The sequence below is a fragment of the Solanum lycopersicum genome, chromosome 2 (assembly GCF_036512215.1).
Source record: "Solanum lycopersicum chromosome 2, SLM_r2.1".
Lineage (NCBI taxonomy): Eukaryota > Viridiplantae > Streptophyta > Magnoliopsida > Solanales > Solanaceae > Solanum > Solanum lycopersicum.
The window spans coordinates 54,284,337-54,306,996 of NC_090801.1; the positions used below are offsets into that span (position 1 = coordinate 54,284,337).

Here is a 22,660-nt window from a genome sequence, read left to right on the forward strand (position 1 = left end):
TCAAAGAAGAAGAATATTTTTTTATCCAAGTAGTCATTTCTAAATTAATTTAGGTATTAATAATTTTTATAATATCATTCATAAGTTATAAGAATATAATAACTTAATAATTTAAAATTTAAATTCATGTTATAAGGAAAAATATGAATTTGGGACTATCTCAAGTTTATAAGTATTAAGTAAATTTTTGCTGTATAACAAAAAATATTCAAGAAGGTAAATTAAAAATCATTTTATTATTAATTATTTTAAATTATAAAAAAGAGTGTAATAATTCACTTAATATGAATCTAAATAATTTTTTGAGATATTCAAATTCTGTTTGATATACTCCATTATATTTAGGAGTATGTCTTAATCAGTTCAGAAAATATATAATATAGAATCAAATGAAATAACTTCATCTTACTTAATTTGTACATTAATCTTATCTTGCTGAGTTATTCAGCTTAGTTATTATTATATATTAACTTCAAATTATTATTCAAAATTATAAATCTTAAATATTGAATCACTTATAATCTTTTTAAAAAATAATGAAAAAAAAATACTTGTAGATGAAAACAAAAAAATTGTCAATCCAAAATGTCCAAGCATTAGCTAAGGCCAAGACTCTTACTGCCACGTGGCGGGCCCAGACAGAAAGAGGATGGACCCCACTGTGACTTGCAATAATAGAGGGGAAATTGAACAATCTCGAGTCGCCAATTATTGAATTGATTTATTTCCTTTTTATTACGATTTCAATTTTTAACAGTTATAAATATTTATATTAATAAAAAGTATAAATATTTTTACTAATAATAGTAAATTATATCAAATTGAATGTTGTTATATGTTTTTTTAAAAAATCTACAAAAAGAGCATTATGTCTCTGATAATGATAATTAAATTATTATCATTAATTAATTATTATTAAAAAATTAATTTTTTATATATTATCTGGACATCAAAAAATATATCGGTTTTCATAATTATTGTCTCCAATAAATAAATGATATATTTATAAGGTTTTTATTGACTACCACAAAAAAGTAATATTTATTTTATTTCTGTTGGTTGTGAGAAAACAATTAGATGCTATCAAAGTGTTATAATCTCAGTTAAATGTCACAAGATTAGGAGAAGATATACTTATATATATTATTATATTATTTATATTTATTTATAGTATAATATAATATAAATAAAATGTCTATCCAAAATCGTTGGAAAAGAAAAGCTTATGTCTATCCAAATAATAATGGTGATTTTTAATTGCTAAGCCTGCCACATAAAGTCATTTAACATTTTTCTATAATTCAAATGTCGACCCCCACCAAATGGCTTCATGCATAGTTATATGGAGGAATATATATATATATATATTAAATCTTAAATAATCATAAATATTTTTAATGATGAAATTTTTAATTTCACAATTATTAATTTAAGATGCTTTTGAGAGCAAATCACTAAAGATACGATGGATGACATCTAATAACTTTGATGAAACACGCCAAAGAATTTGAATACCCACAATTTAATTTAGACAACTCATTTATCTTGCTTCTTATTTCTTAATTAATTAAATTTGTGTTCAAACAATTTAATACATTCCTTTTGATAATTAAATAGCCAACGTGATTGTAGAAGATCTTGTAGGGTTGACTTTGATTTGAATTTTGAACCTCCACACATAAAAAGAAAAAAAAAAGTTTAACAAAATAGGTTTGAACAAAAACTTAGTTGATTTTTTTGATTTATATATTTGACTAACTTAAGTTTCTAGACGCTCCAAATGAATATAATTAACACGAAGAAACACGTCTAGTTCTTTTACGTGTCTTTATAGCACAACTCTCGTTAATGTCTTTTTTAGAATCGAGTAGTATTTAAAATAAATTATTGTCTTAATGTTAACGTTATAATAATTAGAAAATAATTATCAATTTTAAATTATACAAAATGACAACTAAAACTAGAGAAATAACTAAAAAAATAAGTCCTTCCTAAAACCTTTTAATTCAGTCGCCACTCACCCGCAAACCAAAAAAAACAAGAGGCAAAAGAGCAATAATACTCCCCTATCGTGAATATATACTACCAAACTACTCTCTGAGTCTAATTTTACTTAATTTACTTGTAGTATATTAAAAATATATATTCAATTTTAAAATTTTAAAGATAATCAATTATTTTATATTTGTTTATTCCTATTGTTTAGTATTATGTAATTTTAAATCATTGAGCAAAGTAAATTAAGAATAATATAAAAGAATTACCATTATATTTATTGTACAACTAAAAAGTTCTGTTCGATATATTTTATTCGTATCATATTAATATTAATTAGTTTGATGTAAATATCAATTTAATCAAAGACATTATTTCATACGGAGGTGCAACACCCCAATCCTCGTCAGAAGTGTGACCATAACAGATTTAATGCAATAACGATTTCACATGCCAAGCATGACAACACCTCATTTATCTCACTTCTCATTGTTCAAATCGATACTTGTTTTTATTTACATTATAAAAAAATCGATAACGTAATTGTACGAGGTATTTCTTTTTCTTTTATTTCGTATCCCTTCAATCCTTACGGTCATTGTAATAATATAAGATATAATAAACCGTCCAAATTCATAATTATGCTATTGAATTGGGAGTTGGAACCACCACACATAAATGATGAGTACTAAAAGAAAAAGTTGATTGATTCTTTAGATTTATTTGAGTGGCCTACTTATTTTTCTGGACCCCAAGATGATATTAACAGGAAAATCACGTTGTGTAGGTCACATCATATTTAATTGGCCTCATATTATTTGGGTATAGTTCTTCTACACTCCCTAACAAGACAACTCATGTTTGTATGAGAATGGCCCCTACTAATAGCACTTTCTAGTTTTTAGACAATGAAACCATATATATACAATCATTTTGGTAATAATAAAAAGTTCATAATTCGTATTAACGTTGATTTTGTTAATGATATCTACTCCCACGAGGTTACCCTCGACAAAAAGATACACGATATATATAAGGTAAATTTTCTATATTTTTGTAGACATGTATATATTTTGGACCCCTCAATAACAAATAGAAATAGATGACTAATTTTCCTTTTTTTAGTTCAGTTTATTTTTTAAAAGAAAAAATCTGTTCTGTTTTTCAAGTTTTTTTTTAGCCTTATTTTTCATTTTAAAACGTGCTAAAAGTGTGGTTTTAAACCCCCAAAAAATTCAAGGGCCCAATTTTTAAAGACTTATTTACACGTTTATACTTTAATTTTCGAACCCACTGAACGAAAATTCTTGATCTGCCACTGCACTCTACCCTCTCCTTTTCGTGTCCCAGCAAGTGGAACTATACTTGGTATGTTATTGTAAACAGTTCATGATTTATATATGATAAGCTCAAAGATCAGTCCTATATATGAAGTTTTCACCATATAATTAATTATACTGAACAAAAGATAGATTGTTGAATCCTCCTTTTAACACAAGGACACTTTTAATGTAGTGTAAAAGGTTGTAGAGAGATTGTTTTAGGTGACAAGTTCAAATCCTAAAGGTTCATGAATGAGAGTACTAAGACACAATGTGATAATCCTTTTACTGGTTTTCTAAGCCAAAGGGGCCACATTTTGAAGCTAAAATGCCAAAAAGGGACAGCGAATCTCTGGATTGACCAAAAGGGACAAAGCGTGGGACTCCTAGCAACAACAAACAAATTCCATTGATGGCTAATCCAAACGAGTAATTTTCCTATATAATCATCCATGTTTGACAAATTACCTAGAAATATCACTTATGTTTGTTTTACGACTACAATATTACTCATCTTAACTATTTTCTTCAAATAATACTTAGACACAAAAAATATATTACCTCTCTCCTATTAGGATAGCATGTCACATTATTTATTATTAAAAAAATATGCTTTAAACCTATTTTAACGTTAGGTAGCTATATGTTTTTTTAAAAAAATATTGTTTTCTATTTATGTTTTTTGAAAATGTTTTGTTTTTTAGATATATTAAGATAAATTTTAAAAATGAATGAAAAAAAAAGTACCTCTTTCAACAACTAACTACTAATGGACTGTTTTAACTATTTTTTTAAAATAATTTTTTTAACTCTTTAATGATAATTATTATTTTTTACTATAAATTTTTTTTAATTAATTTTTTAAATAATAACTATAGTTTTTTTATGGTGCACTTTTTGTTCTCTGATTTAGATAGATATTTCTACATTTCATTTTGTTGGAGCTCCCTAAAATCACTGAAAGTATGATAAATAGAAATAGACATAACAATTTTTCTTTAATAAAATACTTCAATTTTCAATTTTCATTTTTTAACTTTCAAAATTGAAATTTGAAGATTTTAAAGATTTTTCATTTTTTTCCCGTAATAGCCATTACTGTTTTTATAAAAAAAAATAGTTCAACTTCATTTTTTTCCGTTACAGTTTTTTTTAACAAAAAAAATTATTTTTTTATTTAAAATAGCTATATTAAAATTCCTATTTCTTTTAATTGTATTTTTAGAGCATATTTAAAATGTTGTTTGAAAAATTAAAATTCTTGAATATTTGTGGTGCTGACATGTGACACTTTTTACTTCTTTCTATTATATACAGATATATTTTTTTTAAAAAATAGACAAACCCACATATTAAAATTTATACCCAGTAAAAAAAATTACATTAAGAACTGTACTATGAGCTCCTCCGATTCTTCAAAAAAATATGTGGGTTCCTCCAGTTCTTTAAAAGAATTAGAAAAATATTAATAATAAATTAAAAAATGTGACATGGCACCCTATTAGGAGAGAAATAAAGTTTTTTTTGTGTGTCAAGTATATTTTGAGAAATAATAGCTTAAGTTGGGTGATATTATAATCCCAAAATAAATATAAGCGATATTCCTAGGTACTTTTCAAACGCGTACGAAAATTACTCCCCGGATAGCTTTTGGCCATCTACTTTATCAGTTAGTTATGCGAATTCCCACGCCTGTTCTTTTAACACACAGTTTCTGCAGTTTACAAAGAGAAAATGTATGACCAAAAAGTAGCACTGAATGAGAACTCACTCTACTTGGTCAAAAAGATTAGAGCAGCTAACAACTTCCAAATTAGTCTGAAAACTCTCAAATTGCCAATGAATGGAAGGGCTCAGATTTAAATTTTCAATACAACAAGCTGCTGATAAATTTTGTGTATCGTGTAAACTGACCCTTGAAAAGATAAACGGATTTTGAGATATTGACGAAATTTACACGAGCTCCAGTGGCCAAAAGAATTAGCAATCATCTTCTGCCTGTACAAGGAGGACCAAAGAAAAAATCAGTGCAAAATGACAAAGCTCAACTACAACAAGCTAGCACAATTCCTTTTTTTTTTTTTAAGTTGAAACTAGTTCCAGGTTTATTGCAGGAGAGCAAGTAATGCTAATAAAGTAGCCCAAACTGAAAATTACAATATAAATTTTAAAAGAGTTAGAAGAGTTTGTAAATGATAAAAGCCTTAATAGCTTCTTGAGCTGCCCGTCGAAAATAGCTCAGGCTTATGAGGAACATCACTAACGCCAAGCGTATCCATTATATTATTTAGAGCACCACCAATGTAGTCAAACTTCAACCCAGTTTCACCATGTTGAAAAACAACAAGAAACAAGCATTCTTCTCTCAAATTCTTAAGTCAGTTTCAACTCTCCATTTTGTACGTATCAGTATGAGTATGATCATTACAGAAACATGTTCATAAAACCAATTGAATAATGCATTGGGAAAATGGCTCAGCAGGAAGCAAGAGAGTAGACATACCTTTCAAGCTCATCAAGTTCATGATTGTTCTACCATTTCTAAAACACCACAATAGACAGGAATATGGATCTACTCACCTCATGAATTTCCCTTCTGTTACTCTCTTAAGCTACCTGGTGCCAGCTTTCTTCTTGTTATAGATAACATTCAGTGAAAAATCATACTTTAATAATGGTCAGAATCTTCCATTACAAGAAAAAGATAGAGACAGCCCTGTTGTGAACCCAAACTTCACCACTGAAATGTGCCCGGAAAAATAAAACTCCCATGGCAAGATCCTTATGTTATTCAGATCAACATGGTGAGGATGAAATAAAAATAAATTTTCCATCAGATTCATCTTCTCACTCTGTCCGGACAAGAGACTGCTAATAACACAATAGATATTGCCAACTTTGTTGATTTTCAATGTATACTCTAATTCTTTTGTGTTCTCTCCTGTCAACTACGAGTTAACTAATAGTTTTGATAGATCACACATATGAAACAGCAAGAAGCTCGTACTTTGAAACAGGCTTAACAATTACTACATTTTTTACGAATAAATAGATATAGTACAAGATATCAGGTAAATGCAGTTGGAAAAATCAGTGAAAATGATTCCCAAAGGAAATTACATGAATAGAATTCTCTCCAAAGTGGGAAATAAACCACTTTCTACAGAAGGACCAAAAAAAGGAAAAAGAAACTACAATAAATCAAAAGGCAACACCTCCATCAGGAAGTTCCCAGTTATCTTCCCCATCGTCATCCCTCTTACTCTTAGTCGTTTCTTGCTTATCATCTGAGAAGTTTCTTGGTGGGCCACGTCTGTTCCAATAGAAGGGCCATAAGAATGATGGAAAAATATAAAATCAGTAATTCAAACTGGATGATATATATATTACGCAGGCAAGTTATTATCAAAAAAAATTATATATTATTTGAATTATGATCACAATTATAAATATATTCTAATCCATAAAACCAAAAATGGTTAATATGAAGGGTTGATAGATCAGGGTCTCATTTTAAATCCCTAGCTTGACAAAGCTCACCAATTCGACATTTTTGTGGATGACAAAATTAACATCCAAGAATGCAAGAGCCAATGCATAAAGGATGTATATTCTGTACATCTTTTCTCTTTGAAAGTTATTGTCAAGAACCAGTCCTTTGAAGCTAACACATGTTATTGCACTTTAGGTATAACCAAAGTTTAGTAGACTTCACTTCTACTGCCACATACATGGTATTAAGGTTTTCTAATTTGATGGTAGTACCAAAGTGAAGCTTTATAACTGCAGAGACTTTTAGGTTCCCTTTATCGTTATGACATAATAAACTTTGTGTGAAGCCCATTGACGAAGTGTGAGCTTATGAGGGTAGATCAAAGAGTAGCTGGCAGGCTTTTAGGCTTGCAAGTTTCTGAATAATGGGTGAGCAGGACACCTAAACCAAATCCATAGAAAAGTGATACCTATATAAGACAGAGCACAAGTTCACATGGTATGCACACACATGAGTTCAATGATGGCATATCCAAGAAACAAATTCGTGATATATGTGGGACCAAAGCAGAGAATACGTGTGAACGGGCTTGGGTTGTGACACTTTGAGTCTTTCACTGACCACAGGAAAACTTAATGATCAGAATTGTGGCTCAAATAGAGAGAATAAGTATTGGGGGTGGGTGCTCGGCTCATTTTTTTCAAATTTTGGTTCAGTTCTTCATTAGTGTGTACCGTATACCGAATCAATTCGATCGGTTCAGTTGGGTTTTCTCAAGTTCAGTTCAGTATTTCTAATTAGATTCTTCGGTCTGGACCAGACTGTTTTTCTGCTTGTAAGTTGGCTATTTTTAAATTTAAAATAGCCTATTTTATGTTTTCTTTATAAAAGAAAAAGGCCATAGAGTTACAAATGCAGCTCCCTAAATGCAATCAATATTACTATTTGCCAAAAACGCAGCTGCCTTGCTACTGTACGTGTTCATGCAGCCACACAGCAGCAAGACGAGATAACCAGTAGCGACGGAGTTAACGATAGGCTGGTAATTTGGAGGCCAACCTTGGGATATAAAGGGTTCAGGATGAGCAAGACTAGGACAGGGTACTTGAATGCAAGTTCAATTACGTAACTGATGAGGCAGATATGGAAGAGAGGATTGATCATTGATGTACAAGTCATCTCCAAGAGAGGAAGTTTCAACTAGCTTAGCTCTATTATCCAAAAAAAATGGATAGATCGACAATAATGTTACACGGCGTATTGGAGCGGGCTGGATTGGAGGCTCGCATCCAATGTCTTGTGTGATAAGAGTATGCCACCAAGACTCAAAGGTAAGCTTTTAAAAAATGGTTGTCAGACCAACTATGCTGTATGGAGTGGAGTCTTGGACGGTCAAGAACTTGCACATTCAGGAAAAAAGAAGTAGCAAAAAACGAGGATGCTGAAATAGATGTGGACATATTAGTAGTGATACGATAGAGAATGAAGATATTCTGGACAAGTTGAGATGGTACGAACATGTCAAAAGGAGATGCATAGATGTCCGGTGAGGAGGTGCGAGAGGTTGGCTATGAAAGGTATGAAAGAGGTAGAGGTAGGCCCAACAAGTATTGAGAAGATGTGATTAGAACGACATGACACACCTACAACATATCGAGGACCTTATCTTAGATTGATATCATAGGGAGGTCGAGTATTAGAATAGAAGATTAGTAGGTCGTCGAACGTTGTCTAGTTTCTCTTATGAGTTTTGTTATTATTACTCATATTATCTTATCCTACAATTTTATTATTACTCGTTGTTTCCTATGCTTCAATTATCGCACTACGTTGTTGATTTTGTTTTCTTCTCCATTATGGCCTAGCATAACTAGTACAACACTTCACCTTCACCCATTAACTTCCCTTGCATACAACCTCTCTACCCTTACAAACTAGGGGTAAGACTACATACATACTACCCTCCCAAGACCCAGGATATGTAATTGTTGATTGATTTGACTTCGTACCAACTTGGTATGCTAATAGCCAAAAATACTAACTTACAATACTAGCAATACTCAACATAGACATAAAAAACAAAAGCACAACGGGGCTAAAGACAGAGTAAAACCCAAAATGGGTATGAGGGTATTAAGTGAACCACCTTCTACGATTGCGCCTAGCAGCGTCACGCGTCCTGCGCTTCTTCTCATCTTGCGAGTTCTCAAAATATCTCCTACGCTTGCACTCCTGGATTACCCCAGCTCTCATAACCTCCCTCCTAAATCGGCCGAGAAGCTTTTCTTCCGGTTCATTATCACCCACAATAACCTGAACATTATAAGCCGATCTGAAGTAAAGGGTGTTCGCATAAGCAAGTGAGGGACAAGTTACGGCCATAACATCGGAATCAGAAGACGATACTGGTAATATTGGGTATTTGTGATTGTCATTGGATGAAACGACCATTGACGAAGAATCATTGTTAGGTCTTGAAGAAGTGAGAGAATCAACGGCGGAGGGAGAGAATTGAAGGGTTGGAGCTTTGGGTGTTGGGGGTTTGGAAGGGTTGAAGAAGGAGAAGAGATTGGCTATGGATGAGACAGCCATTTGAGGATTGGAATGAAGTTGTGGAGAGAGCTAACTGTATCCTTTTGGATAAAATGACACTCTTGTTGAAGTAGAGGCTTGTTTGGATGATATGAGTCTTTTTTACAAATGTAACGATATAATGAGTTATTTTTGTAATGAGAATATATTAACTTTAAATAGCAAAGCTAAGAGATATATCGAATTATTTTCTCTAGTATTTATTCTGAGCATTAGTTTAAGGGGTTGTGTTTTACTTAATTAGAAATTGAGTTATATATTTATTAAATCTTATATACGTTAATATCATATTTAGTAATTTATTATGAGGTAAATAATTTATGTGAAATTAATAGGGCAACCTTCACATATAGCAAATAAAAAATTCATATTTGTATGCTATAGCAAAGTTTGCAAATGCACTCCATAACAAACATAAAAACTGTATAATTCGCTATACATATACAGTTGAAGCAAATTGTATGAAACGAAGTGTATAAAACAAGAAAGAAAAAGACACTCGGGCAGAAAACTGTATAAACACGAAGTGTATAAAACGAATTGTATTATTATAAGTATATAGAACAATTATATACAATTTGAATTTATATAAAATGAGAAAGAGAGAGACAAAAGAGACTTGACAAGAAATATACAATTGAATCGAATTGTATAAAACGAGAAAGAGAGAAATTAGATATAATTTGAAAATTATATAAAACTAAAAAAGAGAGAAAGGCAAAAGAAACTGGGCAGGGGAATATTTTTATTTGTATAATTATAAGTGTATAGGACGAAAATATAAGTACTTGCATGTGTATATACAATTTTCTCACGCTTTATACAAACAGAAACGCAATTTATACATTTCGCTTCTGTTTGTATAAGTGAGAAAGGCGAGGGTGGCGAGCGAGATCTCGAAGTGGCGAGCGAGATCTCGAAGAGGGGAGAAAAGGGAACAAAAATATATGTATTTATACAATTTTCTCTATTTTATACAATTATAAACAATTTTATACACTTGTGTTTGTATAAAAAGTAAGGAAGCGAGCGAGATATTGGAGGAGAGTGGCGAACGAGATATTTCGAAGAGAGGTGCCTGACAATTTTTTGAAAACGTTTGCTATGGAGCACAATTAAATCAAACCCTAGCTACTCCATTTATTTTAGGTTATTAGTTTACTATTATATACAATTTTCCCAAATTAATATGGTGTTTGATTTGAAACTTAGACTTCTACTTAATTAATGCATATATTAGTTAAGAAGAAATTTATATATTATTTTATGCGAAATCAAAGATGAAATAATCAATATATATGTAGTTAACAGATAAATACCTAATCTTTATAAATATACTATATAAATTTATTCATAAATAATTCATATACCATTATCATTTGCATAATTTTAATCAATTATCAAACGATCATTTAATTACAATGTATAATATATTATTAAAATTATTTCCAAGTCAATATCAAATTTTATACTAAATTCTATATTTAGTATACTATTTACGAATATATATAATATATTACTCAATCTGTTATATTTGTGGCCCCTTTTTTTCTACTCAAGAAGCACGAACGTGTCTCTTTATTTAGCAATTTGGAGAGAAATTCTATTGTTATTTAATGTGAGATTAATGATTCTGAATTAAAATTTCGGTTGAGAAATCATTTTCTAAGTTCATATTATTATTATTATTATTTTAAAATGTCTTGATGAGATCTATACTAAATTTGAGAATATTTGGGGTGATCAAAAGTGGCAAACATCATTGCCTTCGTATTGTGTATCACATGTATGATGCATGTATGTCATGTATAGAATACTGATGCAAATGATCAGGTTGACTTAATAAAATTGGAGCCTAAAGTCAAATTTTAAAGAGCGATTTTAATATTTTTTTTAAAATAATAATTATGTATATATTTATTTAAAATCTATTTTTTTAGTTTTTTTAGATGTGAAGTCATTAATTACTATTTTTAATTGATTTGTTTTAGTAATTATTTTTGAATTGATGATATAACTAATGCATTCATTATCACATTGTTGATGTTGGATAAAATTTTATTAATTTTAGTTTTAAAAAAATTCTTTCGACCGAGGCAATAGTTACATGAATTGTTAACATTATTCTATAAGCAAAATATGCATTAGGATTAGAATCAAGTCTTTTTATTTTGATTGAGTATTTTTATTAAAATGACATCTTCTTCTTGTATTATTTCTCTTAATAATAACTAAAACGAGAATATATATATACTTACTAACTAAGAATATCAACAATAACAAGAGTTCAAGAAAAATTATAAAATAAATTTAGTATAATAAAACTTGGCTCACGAATTTGATAAGTTGATATAATAATATTTAAATAGTTTGTATTTCTTTAATATAATGATTGTTTGTTGCATTTCTTAAGATTTCGAAGGAAACACTCAAAAGCAAATTTTATTCTTTTTAACTTGTAAGCAATAATGATAAAATTTTGCATGTCTTGATAATGTGAACTAGTGATTAAGACGGTCCCTACAAATAATATATATATATATATATAGACACGAGAGTTCTTAATTTTCGATATCTCTCCTTTAATTGTTCTATTTCATTTGGGATACCTATCTTTTACTATTTCGAAGTAATAAAGGAAACAAAACACATTTCATAACAATTTGATATAGATGGATAATTCAATAAACTTATCAAATTGTCATGATTCTAATGATACAAACATAAAAGTTTATAGCATGCAGTTTATGAAAACACACACGTGACTTTATGTTATATTCTACAAAATTATTTTGTTAAATTGCTCTCAATTCACACAGAATCCTCATAAGTTTATGAAAATGGTAACTTATTACAAAATTTGCAATACGTTAATTGCTATTTCAAGGAAAATGTCATATTACTTCACCCGTAAAGTTAAACATACCTTTTTTTATAACAGATACTAGTACGGAAGCAAAAAATAAATATTTATCAATATCGTCTAGAAATATTTGAATAATTTATTTATAGAAATTACAGATTAAATTTTATATTTAAAATAACATATAGTACTATTTCTCTTTAAACACATGACAATATATATAATCTCTAATAAATTTACAAATTAAAAATTTCGAAGATATTAAGGCTATTAAATTAGGTGTTATATTTCTCCTCACACATCTCCTCTTCATATCATCTCTCTTAATTTTTTCCAGCACACCTTGATGACTTCTTCTAGTGTGTATGATATAAAACTTAAACGCCTAATGAAAAATAATCCTAGAAAGTCAAATTCAATGCTCGAATGTTCATTAATGAGCTTATGCGGTTTCTTCTGAGTAATTCAGTGCTTAACTCTGTATGAAATACAACTCTCAACTTCAATCCATAACCACCAAACAGAGTTTCAACAATAGTTATTTTCAAAATTATAAAATTTAATCACAAAGTCGAACAGAAAGAAATCAATAACTCAAGTGATTCGAATGTCAGATAACTAAATAAAGTTTAACAGTTTCTCTCAACTTCGAACCATAGCCATCAAAAAGAATTTCAACAACAGTTATTTCCCAAATTTCATCATTTATATTCAAAACACCGAATAGAAAGAAATTTGATAACTCAGCTGATTCAAGTACACAACCACCAAACACAGTTTCAACAATAGCTGTTTTCAAAATTCATAAAATTTAATCATAATGTCGAACAGATAGAAATCTAATAACTCAAGTGATTCAGATGTCAGGTAACCAAGTAAAGCTTAACAACTTTTCTCAACTTCGAACCATAGCCACCAAATAGAATTTCAACAACAGTTATTTCCCAAATTTCATCATTTTTATTCAGAACGTCAATTAGAATGAAATTTGATAACTCAGGTAATTCAAGTACACAACCACCAAACATTGTTTCAACAATAGCTGTTTTCAAAATTCATAAAATTTAAACACAACGACGAACAAAAAGAAATTTAATAACTCAAGTGATTCAGATGTCAGGTAACCAAGTAAAGCTTAACAACTTCTCTCAACTTCGAACCATAGCCACCAAATAGAATTTCAACAACAGTTATTTCCCAAATTTTATAATTTTTATTCAGAACGCCAAACAGAAAGAAATATGATAACTCATGTGATTCAAGTACATAATCACCAAACAGAGTTTCAACAATAGCTGTTTTCAAAATTCATAAAAATTTAATCACAATGTCGAACAGAAAGAAATCTAATAACCAGGTGATTCAGATATCAGGTAACTAAGTTAAGCTTAACAGTTCTCTCAACTTCAAACCATACCCGCCAAATGAAATTCAACAACAGTTATTTCCCAAATTTTATAATTTTTATTCAAAACGTCGAACAGAAAAAAATCTGATAACTCATGTGATTCAAGTACATAACCATCAAACCGGGTTTCAACAATAGCTGTTTCCAAAATTCATAAAAATCTAATCACAATGTCGAACAGAACGAAATCTAATAACTCAGGTGATTCAGATGTCAGGTAACCAAGTAAACCTTAACAGTGCTCTCAACTTCGAACCATAACCACCAAATAGAATTTCAACAACAGTTATTTCCTAAATTTCACAAGGCTTAACAGTGTTTCATAAGGCTTAACAGAACGCCGAACAGAAAGAAATTTGATAACTCAAGTGATTCAGGTAACAGATAACCATATAAAGCTTAACAGTGTTTCAGTTTTAAGTTTTCAAAATTTGATTCGTATGACACTATTTGGAAAAAGTGATGTATTGATTTGATCCTATAATCAAGATTTTCAGTAAAATTACTATCAAATTAGCAAATCATTTTTAAATATACTTATAACAAATGATATTAGTGCTCCCAAATGGTGAAGGAACAGTAAAGTTTCCTGTTTGATCATGAAACCCAAATCAGAAGCCCAAATCCCTTTTTAGGTTTATTTGGAAATTTCAAGCCCAAATAGCAACACAAAATACAATTCCAAAATGATCACGTCCCGCCGATCACCAGGGTTGGTCGATTTACTTTCTCTCTAAAGAAGACGATCGACCGCTTCCCGGCGATTGTTAACGATCCTCTTCCCTTTTTTTAAGGCTGCGAATTCTCTCTCTCCGGCGAAATCAAGCTTGTAAGTTTCTCCCTGCTGTTCTTTTTTCTAGATTTGTTGCTTTCATTTTTTCGGTAGATTATAAAAAAAAGCCCTAATTTTTTTCAGTGATTTGTACTGGTGTTGTTGTGTTTTGAGTGAATTGGAGAAAAACTGTTTGTGTTTTGATGCAGATGCGAGATTCTTTTTGACTGTTGCATAGCTATGTCGGTTAACAATAATAATAACCCTAACAAGAATATCGGAGGACCATCTTCCTTTGGCAATTCACCGCCGGGGAATCCGATGGCACATCTCCAGGCACAATCACAAGGCCAGCAACAGATGCCTTCAGGGTTTCCTGGGGCATTTCAGCTATCGCAGCTATCTGCTGCACATGCCCAAGCAATTGCTCAAGCTCAGTCGAAAGTTCAGGCTCATGCGCAAGCTCAAGCACAAGCTCAAGCTGCTCATGCCCAGTTTCAGGCCCAGTTACAGGCTCAGGGTTTATCTCTTAGCCAGGCTCATGCTCTTGGCAATTTTGGTTCTTCCTCACCCTCGATGCCTGGAAGTGCTTTGGCAAAACGCTTACCTCAGAAACCTCCTGTGCGGCCACCTGCATTCACAACTACTAACACAATTTCTCCAATGAGAACAATGGAGCTTTCAGCGGCTGCTCGTAGGAAAAAGCAGAAGCTTCCTGAGAAGCACATGAACGAGAAGGTGGCAGCCATTTTGCCTGAATCTTCCCTTTATACTCAGCTCCTTGAGTTTGAATCTCGGGTTGATTCCGCTTTAACAAGAAAGAAAGTTGACATCCAGGAGTCATTGAAGAATCCACCTACTATTCAGAAGACGCTTCGAATTTATGTATTCAATAGTTTTGCTAATCAGGTTCGTACCATTCCTAAGAAGCCAACAGCTGAACCTCCTACATGGACTCTTAAGATTGTAGGAAGGATTTTGGAGGAGGGAATGGATCCTGATCAAGCTGCCATGTTTCAGAAAACTAGCTCCATGTACCCAAAGTTCTCTACTTTCTTCAAAAGAGTCACCATTTCCTTGGACCAGAAACTCTATCCTGATAACCATATTATAATTTGGGACTCTGCGCGATCTCCTGCACCTCAGGATGGTTTTGAGGTCAAAAGAAAAGGAGAGCAAGAGTTCACTGCTAATTTAAGACTAGAATTGAATTACATGCCTGAGAAATACAAACTTTCACCAGCTTTAACTGAAGTTCTGGGTATTGAGGTTGAGACTCGTGCTAGAATTGTCTCTTCTATCTGGCATTATGTTAAGGCTCGAAAGTTGCAGAACCCTGATGATCCTTCTTACTTCAACTGTGATCCTCCACTTCAGAAAGTTTTTGGGGAAGGAAAGGTTAAGTTCAATACAGTCACACAAAAGATCACACCTCATTTGTCTCCTCCACAACCCATACATTTGGAACACAGGATTAAGCTTTCTGGAAATAACCCTGTTGGAACTGCTTGTTACGATGTATTGGTTGATGTGCCATTCCCTATCCAGAGGGAGCTGAATGCTTTGCTTGCCAATACCGAAAAGACCAAAGAGATTGAAACTTGCGATGAAGCAATTTGTTCTGCTATAAGGAAGATCCATGAACATAGAAGGAGAAGGGCTTTTTTTCTGGGTTTTAGTCAATCCCCTGTTGAGTTTATTGATGCACTTCTAGAATCCCAGAGCAAGGACCTGAAAGTTGTTAGTGGGGAGCCAAGTCGCAATGTTGAGAAGGAGCGCCGGTCTCAGTTTTACAGCCAACCATGGTATTTACTAATTCTTTGCCTCCTGCTGCTAATTATTACTTGCCCTTGCTATATAGTAATTTTGTCATTGGAAGTTAAATTGCTTATTACCATATGGAGTAGCTTCATATTTGAAGTTTCAGAAATTTGGTACGAAATACAACAATTTTCACCTAGGACAAAAGTTATACAACATTTAAATTATTCCCCACTGATGTTTTATCTCAGCTAATGATCAAATTAGAAAATCATTTCAATTCTGATTCTATGGAAACTCAAGTTTCATTTTTGCCGGTCTAAATTGAGAGTGGGTGGCGTTCAGTAGGCAGTACTTTGCTTATTGTTTCATGTGATTTTGTTGCAGGTCATGTCATTTTTTGTTTTACTTCATCGCGTCAACTTCCTTTCTTGTTACTTACTTCTAATTTTAAGATAATGTTTTAACTAAAGGTGTTAAAGAATTTTTTCTAGTACTTCCTGCCTTTTAAGTTACCAGCACAGATGTCCTATGGAAGGTTATCATTTATCAAAGAAGTTAAATGTGCATTAAAAGGTTCTTAATATTACTCAAAATCAAACTTATACTGGCTAAAGAAAGGAGGGCTTTCAAGAAAAAATTAACCAAACGGGACAATTTTTTTGTTGGTGTAATCAACCCTTTTATTCAAGACATTGTGGACCTCATCACGATATCTTTCCCCTTGTTGGTGGTGCAAAATTATGCAGTGTTGAACTGATGTTTGGAGATGCTGCTAATGGAGATTGTTTTTTATTGCCAGGGTTGAGGATGCTGTTATCCGCTACCTGAATCGCAAGCCAGCTGCTGCTGATGCCCCTGGAAGTGGATGAGCTGAACTGGATCCTTGCCTGGTGTCATTGTTATCTCAAATAGTCAGGAATGTAGGTTTTGGGTGGGGTACAGGGAAGAATTCTTGTGAAAGAAGCCATAAACTATGTTTGGTTGTTCTTAGCATCTCCCTGTGTTATGAATAGGTGTTCAGTATTTCTATTTTCATAATTGGAAAAAAAAAACTTAAAACTTTGTTGCTATGTGCTACAAAACATGTAAAAGTGTAGGATATCTGGATGCGTTAATGTCTGATGATAGGACTTAAATTATCGATCTTCATTAGCATTCCATCTTTGTTTGATTACTGTATTCAGTGTTTGTTACCGTTCATTTTTTTCCATCGTTCCCTTGTCCTGGCCAGCCCCAGTAGCATCTTCTTTTTCACCCGGTGTCCAGTATCCATTTGGTAAATTCATGTCAAAGGTAAAGCGCTCCCACTAATCTTGTCTCCCAGTTCAACTGCTTGTTCTCATTTGGTTTGGTTTGAAAAAGTTTTTTGATTTGCTTCTGGTAAAAGTACTTTCAACTGACGATTGCTGAGAATCTTGTGTTGCGTGGAATGTTTCCTTTGAAAAGTTTCTCGAAAATGGACTCCAGTTTGACAGACGATGATGTAAGATTACTTAAAAAGCAGAGGCTACCTTATTCATGCTCTTTTCTTATTGTTGTCCTGGTTTCTAACCAATTTTAGCGGATGAAGATCATGATAAAACCAATTATTCATAAAAAATTTACTTGATTAATCTATTAATACAAATTAATCTACTGTATTTCGATTTAAGTCTGCTTAGCGACATTTTCTTCCTTAAAACAATAAAAAATAATTTAAGTTAAATTTCTCATCTTTTTCATTATCGGTGGTGAAACTCAGTAGGTGTAGGCATAAATATTAAAAAATCAGATCGGATTAAATTTTTTTGATTTTTTGGTGTCTTAATTCGATGTCGGGTTTTTTTTTTGATTCTTCAGTTTGAAATTTGGTGTAAGGTCCCGAACTACGGTGCAGAATTGAGGCTTTATTAAAGAAATTTTAAATATATTATATACTTAAATTTTAACTTTACTTGGCTCATTTCAATTTTTATATTTAAAAGTCTAAATTTAAATAACAAAATGGTAAAACCTAAAGACCAAACTAAACTCAATTTAATTCAATTTTGAGCTGCAACATGGTGTTTCTACTTTATGTTTTTATCATTTTATATTGTTACTTTGAAGTCTAAACAATAAATTAATGTTCTAACCTTTTATTGTTGTAACTTTGAAATTTGAAATGTGAAGTGAACAACGATAGTTGCTTTATTATATTCTCTCTTTATTTTTAGTCATGCCAAAAAATCAATCTAAAAACACCAAATTAAAATTGAATTGAAGTAGAAAATCGAACTGAACCGATCTAATTTGAATTGAAGCATCGTATATACTTTTTTAAAACAGAATACTATAAAAATCAAACCAAAATTTAATTAAATCAAAACCGAAGCTCATCCGGTTAAAGAAAGAAAAGAAAAGGTCTTTATCGAAAGGAGAGAGAGGAACAGTGTCGTACATCTTTTTCTGTCTACTCGCCGGTTTATCTATTTATTTTTTATTTAAAAAAGGGAAATTAGAAGTTTCCAGACGCAGCTTGATTGGGGGTAGGGCTGGAAGATATAGGCGCGAAGCTTCAATCAGATTATCGGGTTTTCTTAGCTCAACAAAAATATGTAATTTCTCCTTCTCCAAACTTACGGTTTTGGTATTATTTATCTGTTAAAAATCATGATTTTTGTTTAATACTTATGGTTTTGTGAATTGTAATGAGTAGGAGGCATTCGGTGAATCGTCCACCAACACCTGATACACGGGATGAACAAGAAAAGGAGCCTACACTTAAGGAAATTATCAACATTAAGGTAAATTTTTAGTCCTTTTTAGATTAGTTGTGTGGGTCTTTTTTTAAAAAAAAATGTTTGATGATTTGCTTTTTTAGTTGATTGAAAGTGGGGAAAAGGAAAGATTAATGGAGCTTTTGAGGGAAAGGCTTGTTGAGTCTGGGTGGAAGGATGAAATGAAAGCTCTTTGTAGGTAATGTATCTCTCTGTGACCTTGTTTCAAACACTTGGAAGGATGAATTGTTGTTTAGTGTTCTCCAAATGAGTTAGCTATGTGTTTTGATCTGTTTTTCAGCAATTGGTGCCTTGGCCTTTGCTACAATGAACCCCAGATAGGAAGTTTATTACTTTTCTTGTTTTGTTGGCATGTGAAAACTTTAATGCTTATTTGACAATCTTGTTATGTTGATTTTTATGGCAAGTGAAAATGCAATTGTGTGTACTACATCCGTGCTTTGCATTCTAGAGGTGCATGTGGTTCAGTTCTCATCAGGACTTTTCATCCCTCTTCCCTCATCCCAGGCTTTCCACGCCCCTTAGACCCCAAATGGTGCTAGGCAAGAAAGGCAAGTTATTTAAGTTTTTCATACTACTTGAACAATAAAACCACCAACAAGTAAGGTGTTCTAAGTTCCTACCGCTGCTTTTACTCTAATAATTGATTGCTTTCGACACACTGATATTAGTGTCTTTTCTGTCTTAAACACACCAACCCTCCTCACAGCATCCCCCTCCTTCCCAAACCAGAAAAAAAAAAGAAGGAAAGAGAACCTTTTTTCTAATAACCATGGTCTGTTCTAGCTTGCATGTAGCTTAGCTATTTCCATGGGATACCTGCTACCTCTCACCAGCACAGGTGTTCTCCATGGCTAGACAGATGGGAAGAAATCACTTAGTGTTTTCATTCTTAAAAGAAAAAGATCACCTTGTGTTTTTGTCTCCGCTGGAAATTGGACCATGAGAAAATTGAACATGAAATCTCATGGTTCTCAACCCAGTCCATGCTCTTGGGTGCACAAGAACCTTTTCCCCTGCTTTTGACCCTAATTCTACTTAAATCAGTGTTGACACCCCAACTAGTTCTAATTCAACTAGTGAAAATTAAAAGGAAGAAACTCTATTATCCTAATTCTAAAATCCAATTATCGAACCTCTCTAATCAGATGGTTACCCTGAATTATTTTAGAAGTAATAAACTTTTGTTTTGTAGTTCCAAAACCCCGACAAAAGATGTCACAAGATGTTTTTTCATTCAACCAGGCATGCATATTAAAAGATAGTTAAATTGGAAATGTTTAATTTTTCAAAAAAAAATTAAATTGGAAAGACAAGTTCAAGAAGTGACAATCCTCCAGCTCTTTTTTTTGGACAAGAGGAGGTTGCTCGGATGGTAAGCACCCTCCACCCCCAACCCTGAGGCTGTGGATTCAAGTCACCTTAGGGAGCAAAACGGATGGGAGCTCCTAGGGAGGAGTTAAAAAGAAGAAGGGGTTTTGAAGGTAAGAGTTCTAGAGGGAAACTAGATGATGAGTAGAAAGAAGAGAGATGGACTCCCTTGAAAAATAAAACTAAAAGAACTTCCTCAGAAAAGGAAGGGATAGAGATGGTAGGGGTATGAGGGGCCTAAGCAAGGAAGGGAAGTGAGGATATGAAGCATGGCAAAAGAGGATGTATGGAGGAGGAGAAGAATGGATAAGGGAGTCTGAAGGGAATGACTAGAAGGTAGTTGAAGGTACAATTGAGGGTTGCAAGTCTGCTGAAAAAAAAGACTCACAGAATTAGTAAGGCAATTTGCCAAAGTAGGATGGGGAGGGTTGGAGGAATAGTTGTGGGATATGGTTGGGAAGGGGCGGAAATAGGAGAAGAAAACATACAAAATAAGGGTAGTGGAAATGCTTGACTTGTTTGATTAGTAGCAGAGATTTTATTCTATTTGAAGAAAGGGAAAAAGTATCACTTCTTCCCCAAATTAACTACTTTAAGCTGGCGTCGATGGTAAAGTTGTGTATTTTGACAATATGCTTTTGTTAAATTATGTGGTATTTTGTGGCCAAAAACCTAATTGTTTAGTGATACTCTATTTTTTCTTTTAAATTTGAAAATTATGTTAGCTATCAATTTTGATTTGGAGATTACAGCCAACTTGGGGGTACTTTGCTGTGGCTAAACTTGAGTTGTATATGAGGGAGAAGGTACATCAGTTCAGTAGTGAAAGGTTATTTAGTTAGATGATGTAAGAGAAAGGGGAGGGGGGTGGGTATTTAATAATACAGGGAAAGCAAAATGTCATAAGAACCAAGAACTCTCGTTCTAGCTATCCTTGTGTTGCAAGTTCTCTTTGTTTTTTTTATTGTCCTGTTTTTTATTTATGGTCCTAATTATTATAAGGTTTGGTGGAGCTATCTTGGAGAAAAAGTTTTGTTTATGTGGCGAGGGTGACAACTATTTGTCTCAATCTTTCAGTTCTTGATATGCACTTGTTTGTGTCTGAGGGTACTTAAAAATAAATTTTTCAAGTTATGACCATATTTGTTCATCTTCTATGATCGTTGTTTTCTGTTTGTTATTCTGTACATATAGCCACCAAATTTTCATTTTGACATGTAACCTTTGTCACATTTGTTCTCTATCAACACTAGGGAGTATATAAAGAAGAAAGGACGGAACAATATAACCATTGACGACCTTGTACATGTGATTACCCCAAAAGGCAGAGGTAAGGGCTTTGTATTTACTTTTGCTTTCTTTCAATACACACATACACACACCTGAAAAAGGAATGGCTATATATATGCTTAAAAGCTATTCCTTCTGCTTAATCTTCTAACTTTTCTTAAGCAACAAAAGAGCATTGATGTTGACATATTCCCTTGAGTAAACGTCATTCCAAATTCTTATTCATTTTCTGATTTTTGGATGTATTAGATGTTGCTCTTGCATTGCCTACATTTGATTATATGTAATTGTTGTTATCCTTGCTAAACTTCTCTGCTTCTTATTTGGAATGTTGCAGCTTCAATTCCTGATCCGATCAAAGCTGAATTGCTTCAGAGAATTCGTACATTTCTTGTTTCTCCCACTCTCTGATTCAACAGCTTCATGCATGAAGAGGGTAGCAATATAGGTGAAGATGTGGCATTATGTTTGACTCATTTCATCTTGGAACATCGTTTGTCTAGATTATGACCACGATGAGGAAACCAGGAGCCATATGAGAAGATGTGCTATTGGCAGTTTGCTTGTACCAAGTTTCGTAGAACTGTATAAATTGCTACTTGGTGGTTTTATGTTGATGGCCCAGGTTCAGAGTTTGATCACTACATGACCCTCACCTTTTAGTGGCTAAACTATCTGTTATCTGGTTGTCCCTAGTTTTAAGAAAGTGTAGTTTTATTGAGATGCCTGCTCCTCAGCAGAATCCCTGCTCTTCTTTTGTGTGTACTTTACTCATGTGTTCTTCGTATTAGTGAAAGCCAGTTGGTTGTGTGTTCTCTCTAGCTTGGTTCTCCGTCGTACTTGCCTCTGTGTTCTGTGTGTCTTCCCAAATCTTTGCAACCCAAGCGCCAAAGTGTCTGAGGGATTTTAACATCTTGTTAGGCCATATATAGGTAACAGGCCATATTGTTTTTAAGCATAATATGATGGTAAGATCAATGAGCAGCTTTGTCACGTCAAAGCAAATTTTCTTGAGGCGCTTGGCTATTTTT

The 22,660-nt window shown here is 32.5% G+C and overlaps 3 protein-coding genes across 3 annotated transcripts; 2 read left to right on the plus strand and 1 right to left on the minus strand.

Annotated features, from left to right (window-relative positions):
• Positions 1–6,324: 6,324 nt before the first annotated feature.
• On the minus strand, positions 6,325–9,596 carry LOC101248838 (small ribosomal subunit protein bS21c). Its single transcript, XM_004233249.5, has 2 exons — positions 8,957–9,596; positions 6,325–6,630 (listed from the first exon to the last, which is right to left on the minus strand). The coding sequence occupies exons 1-2, from the start codon at positions 9,400–9,402 to the stop codon at positions 6,519–6,521; spliced, it is 558 nt and encodes a 185-aa protein (XP_004233297.1). The 5' UTR covers positions 9,403–9,596; the 3' UTR covers positions 6,325–6,518.
• Positions 9,597–14,212: 4,616 nt separating this feature from the next.
• LOC101248354 (SWI/SNF complex component SNF12 homolog) lies at positions 14,213–17,367 on the plus strand. Its single transcript, XM_004233248.5, has 3 exons — positions 14,213–14,502; positions 14,655–16,250; positions 17,009–17,367. Exons 2-3 carry the CDS (start codon positions 14,686–14,688, stop codon positions 17,076–17,078), a joined length of 1,635 nt encoding a protein of 544 aa, XP_004233296.1. The 5' UTR covers positions 14,213–14,502; positions 14,655–14,685; the 3' UTR covers positions 17,079–17,367.
• A 1,185-nt stretch (positions 17,368–18,552) lies between these two features.
• On the plus strand, positions 18,553–22,450 carry LOC101249142 (transcription and mRNA export factor ENY2). The gene is made up of 5 exons (XM_004233251.5): positions 18,553–18,785; positions 18,887–18,974; positions 19,052–19,146; positions 21,593–21,669; positions 21,967–22,450. Coding segments are annotated over exons 1-5 (336 nt in total). The 5' UTR covers positions 18,553–18,783; the 3' UTR covers positions 22,041–22,450.
• The last annotated feature ends 210 nt before the right edge of the window (positions 22,451–22,660 follow it).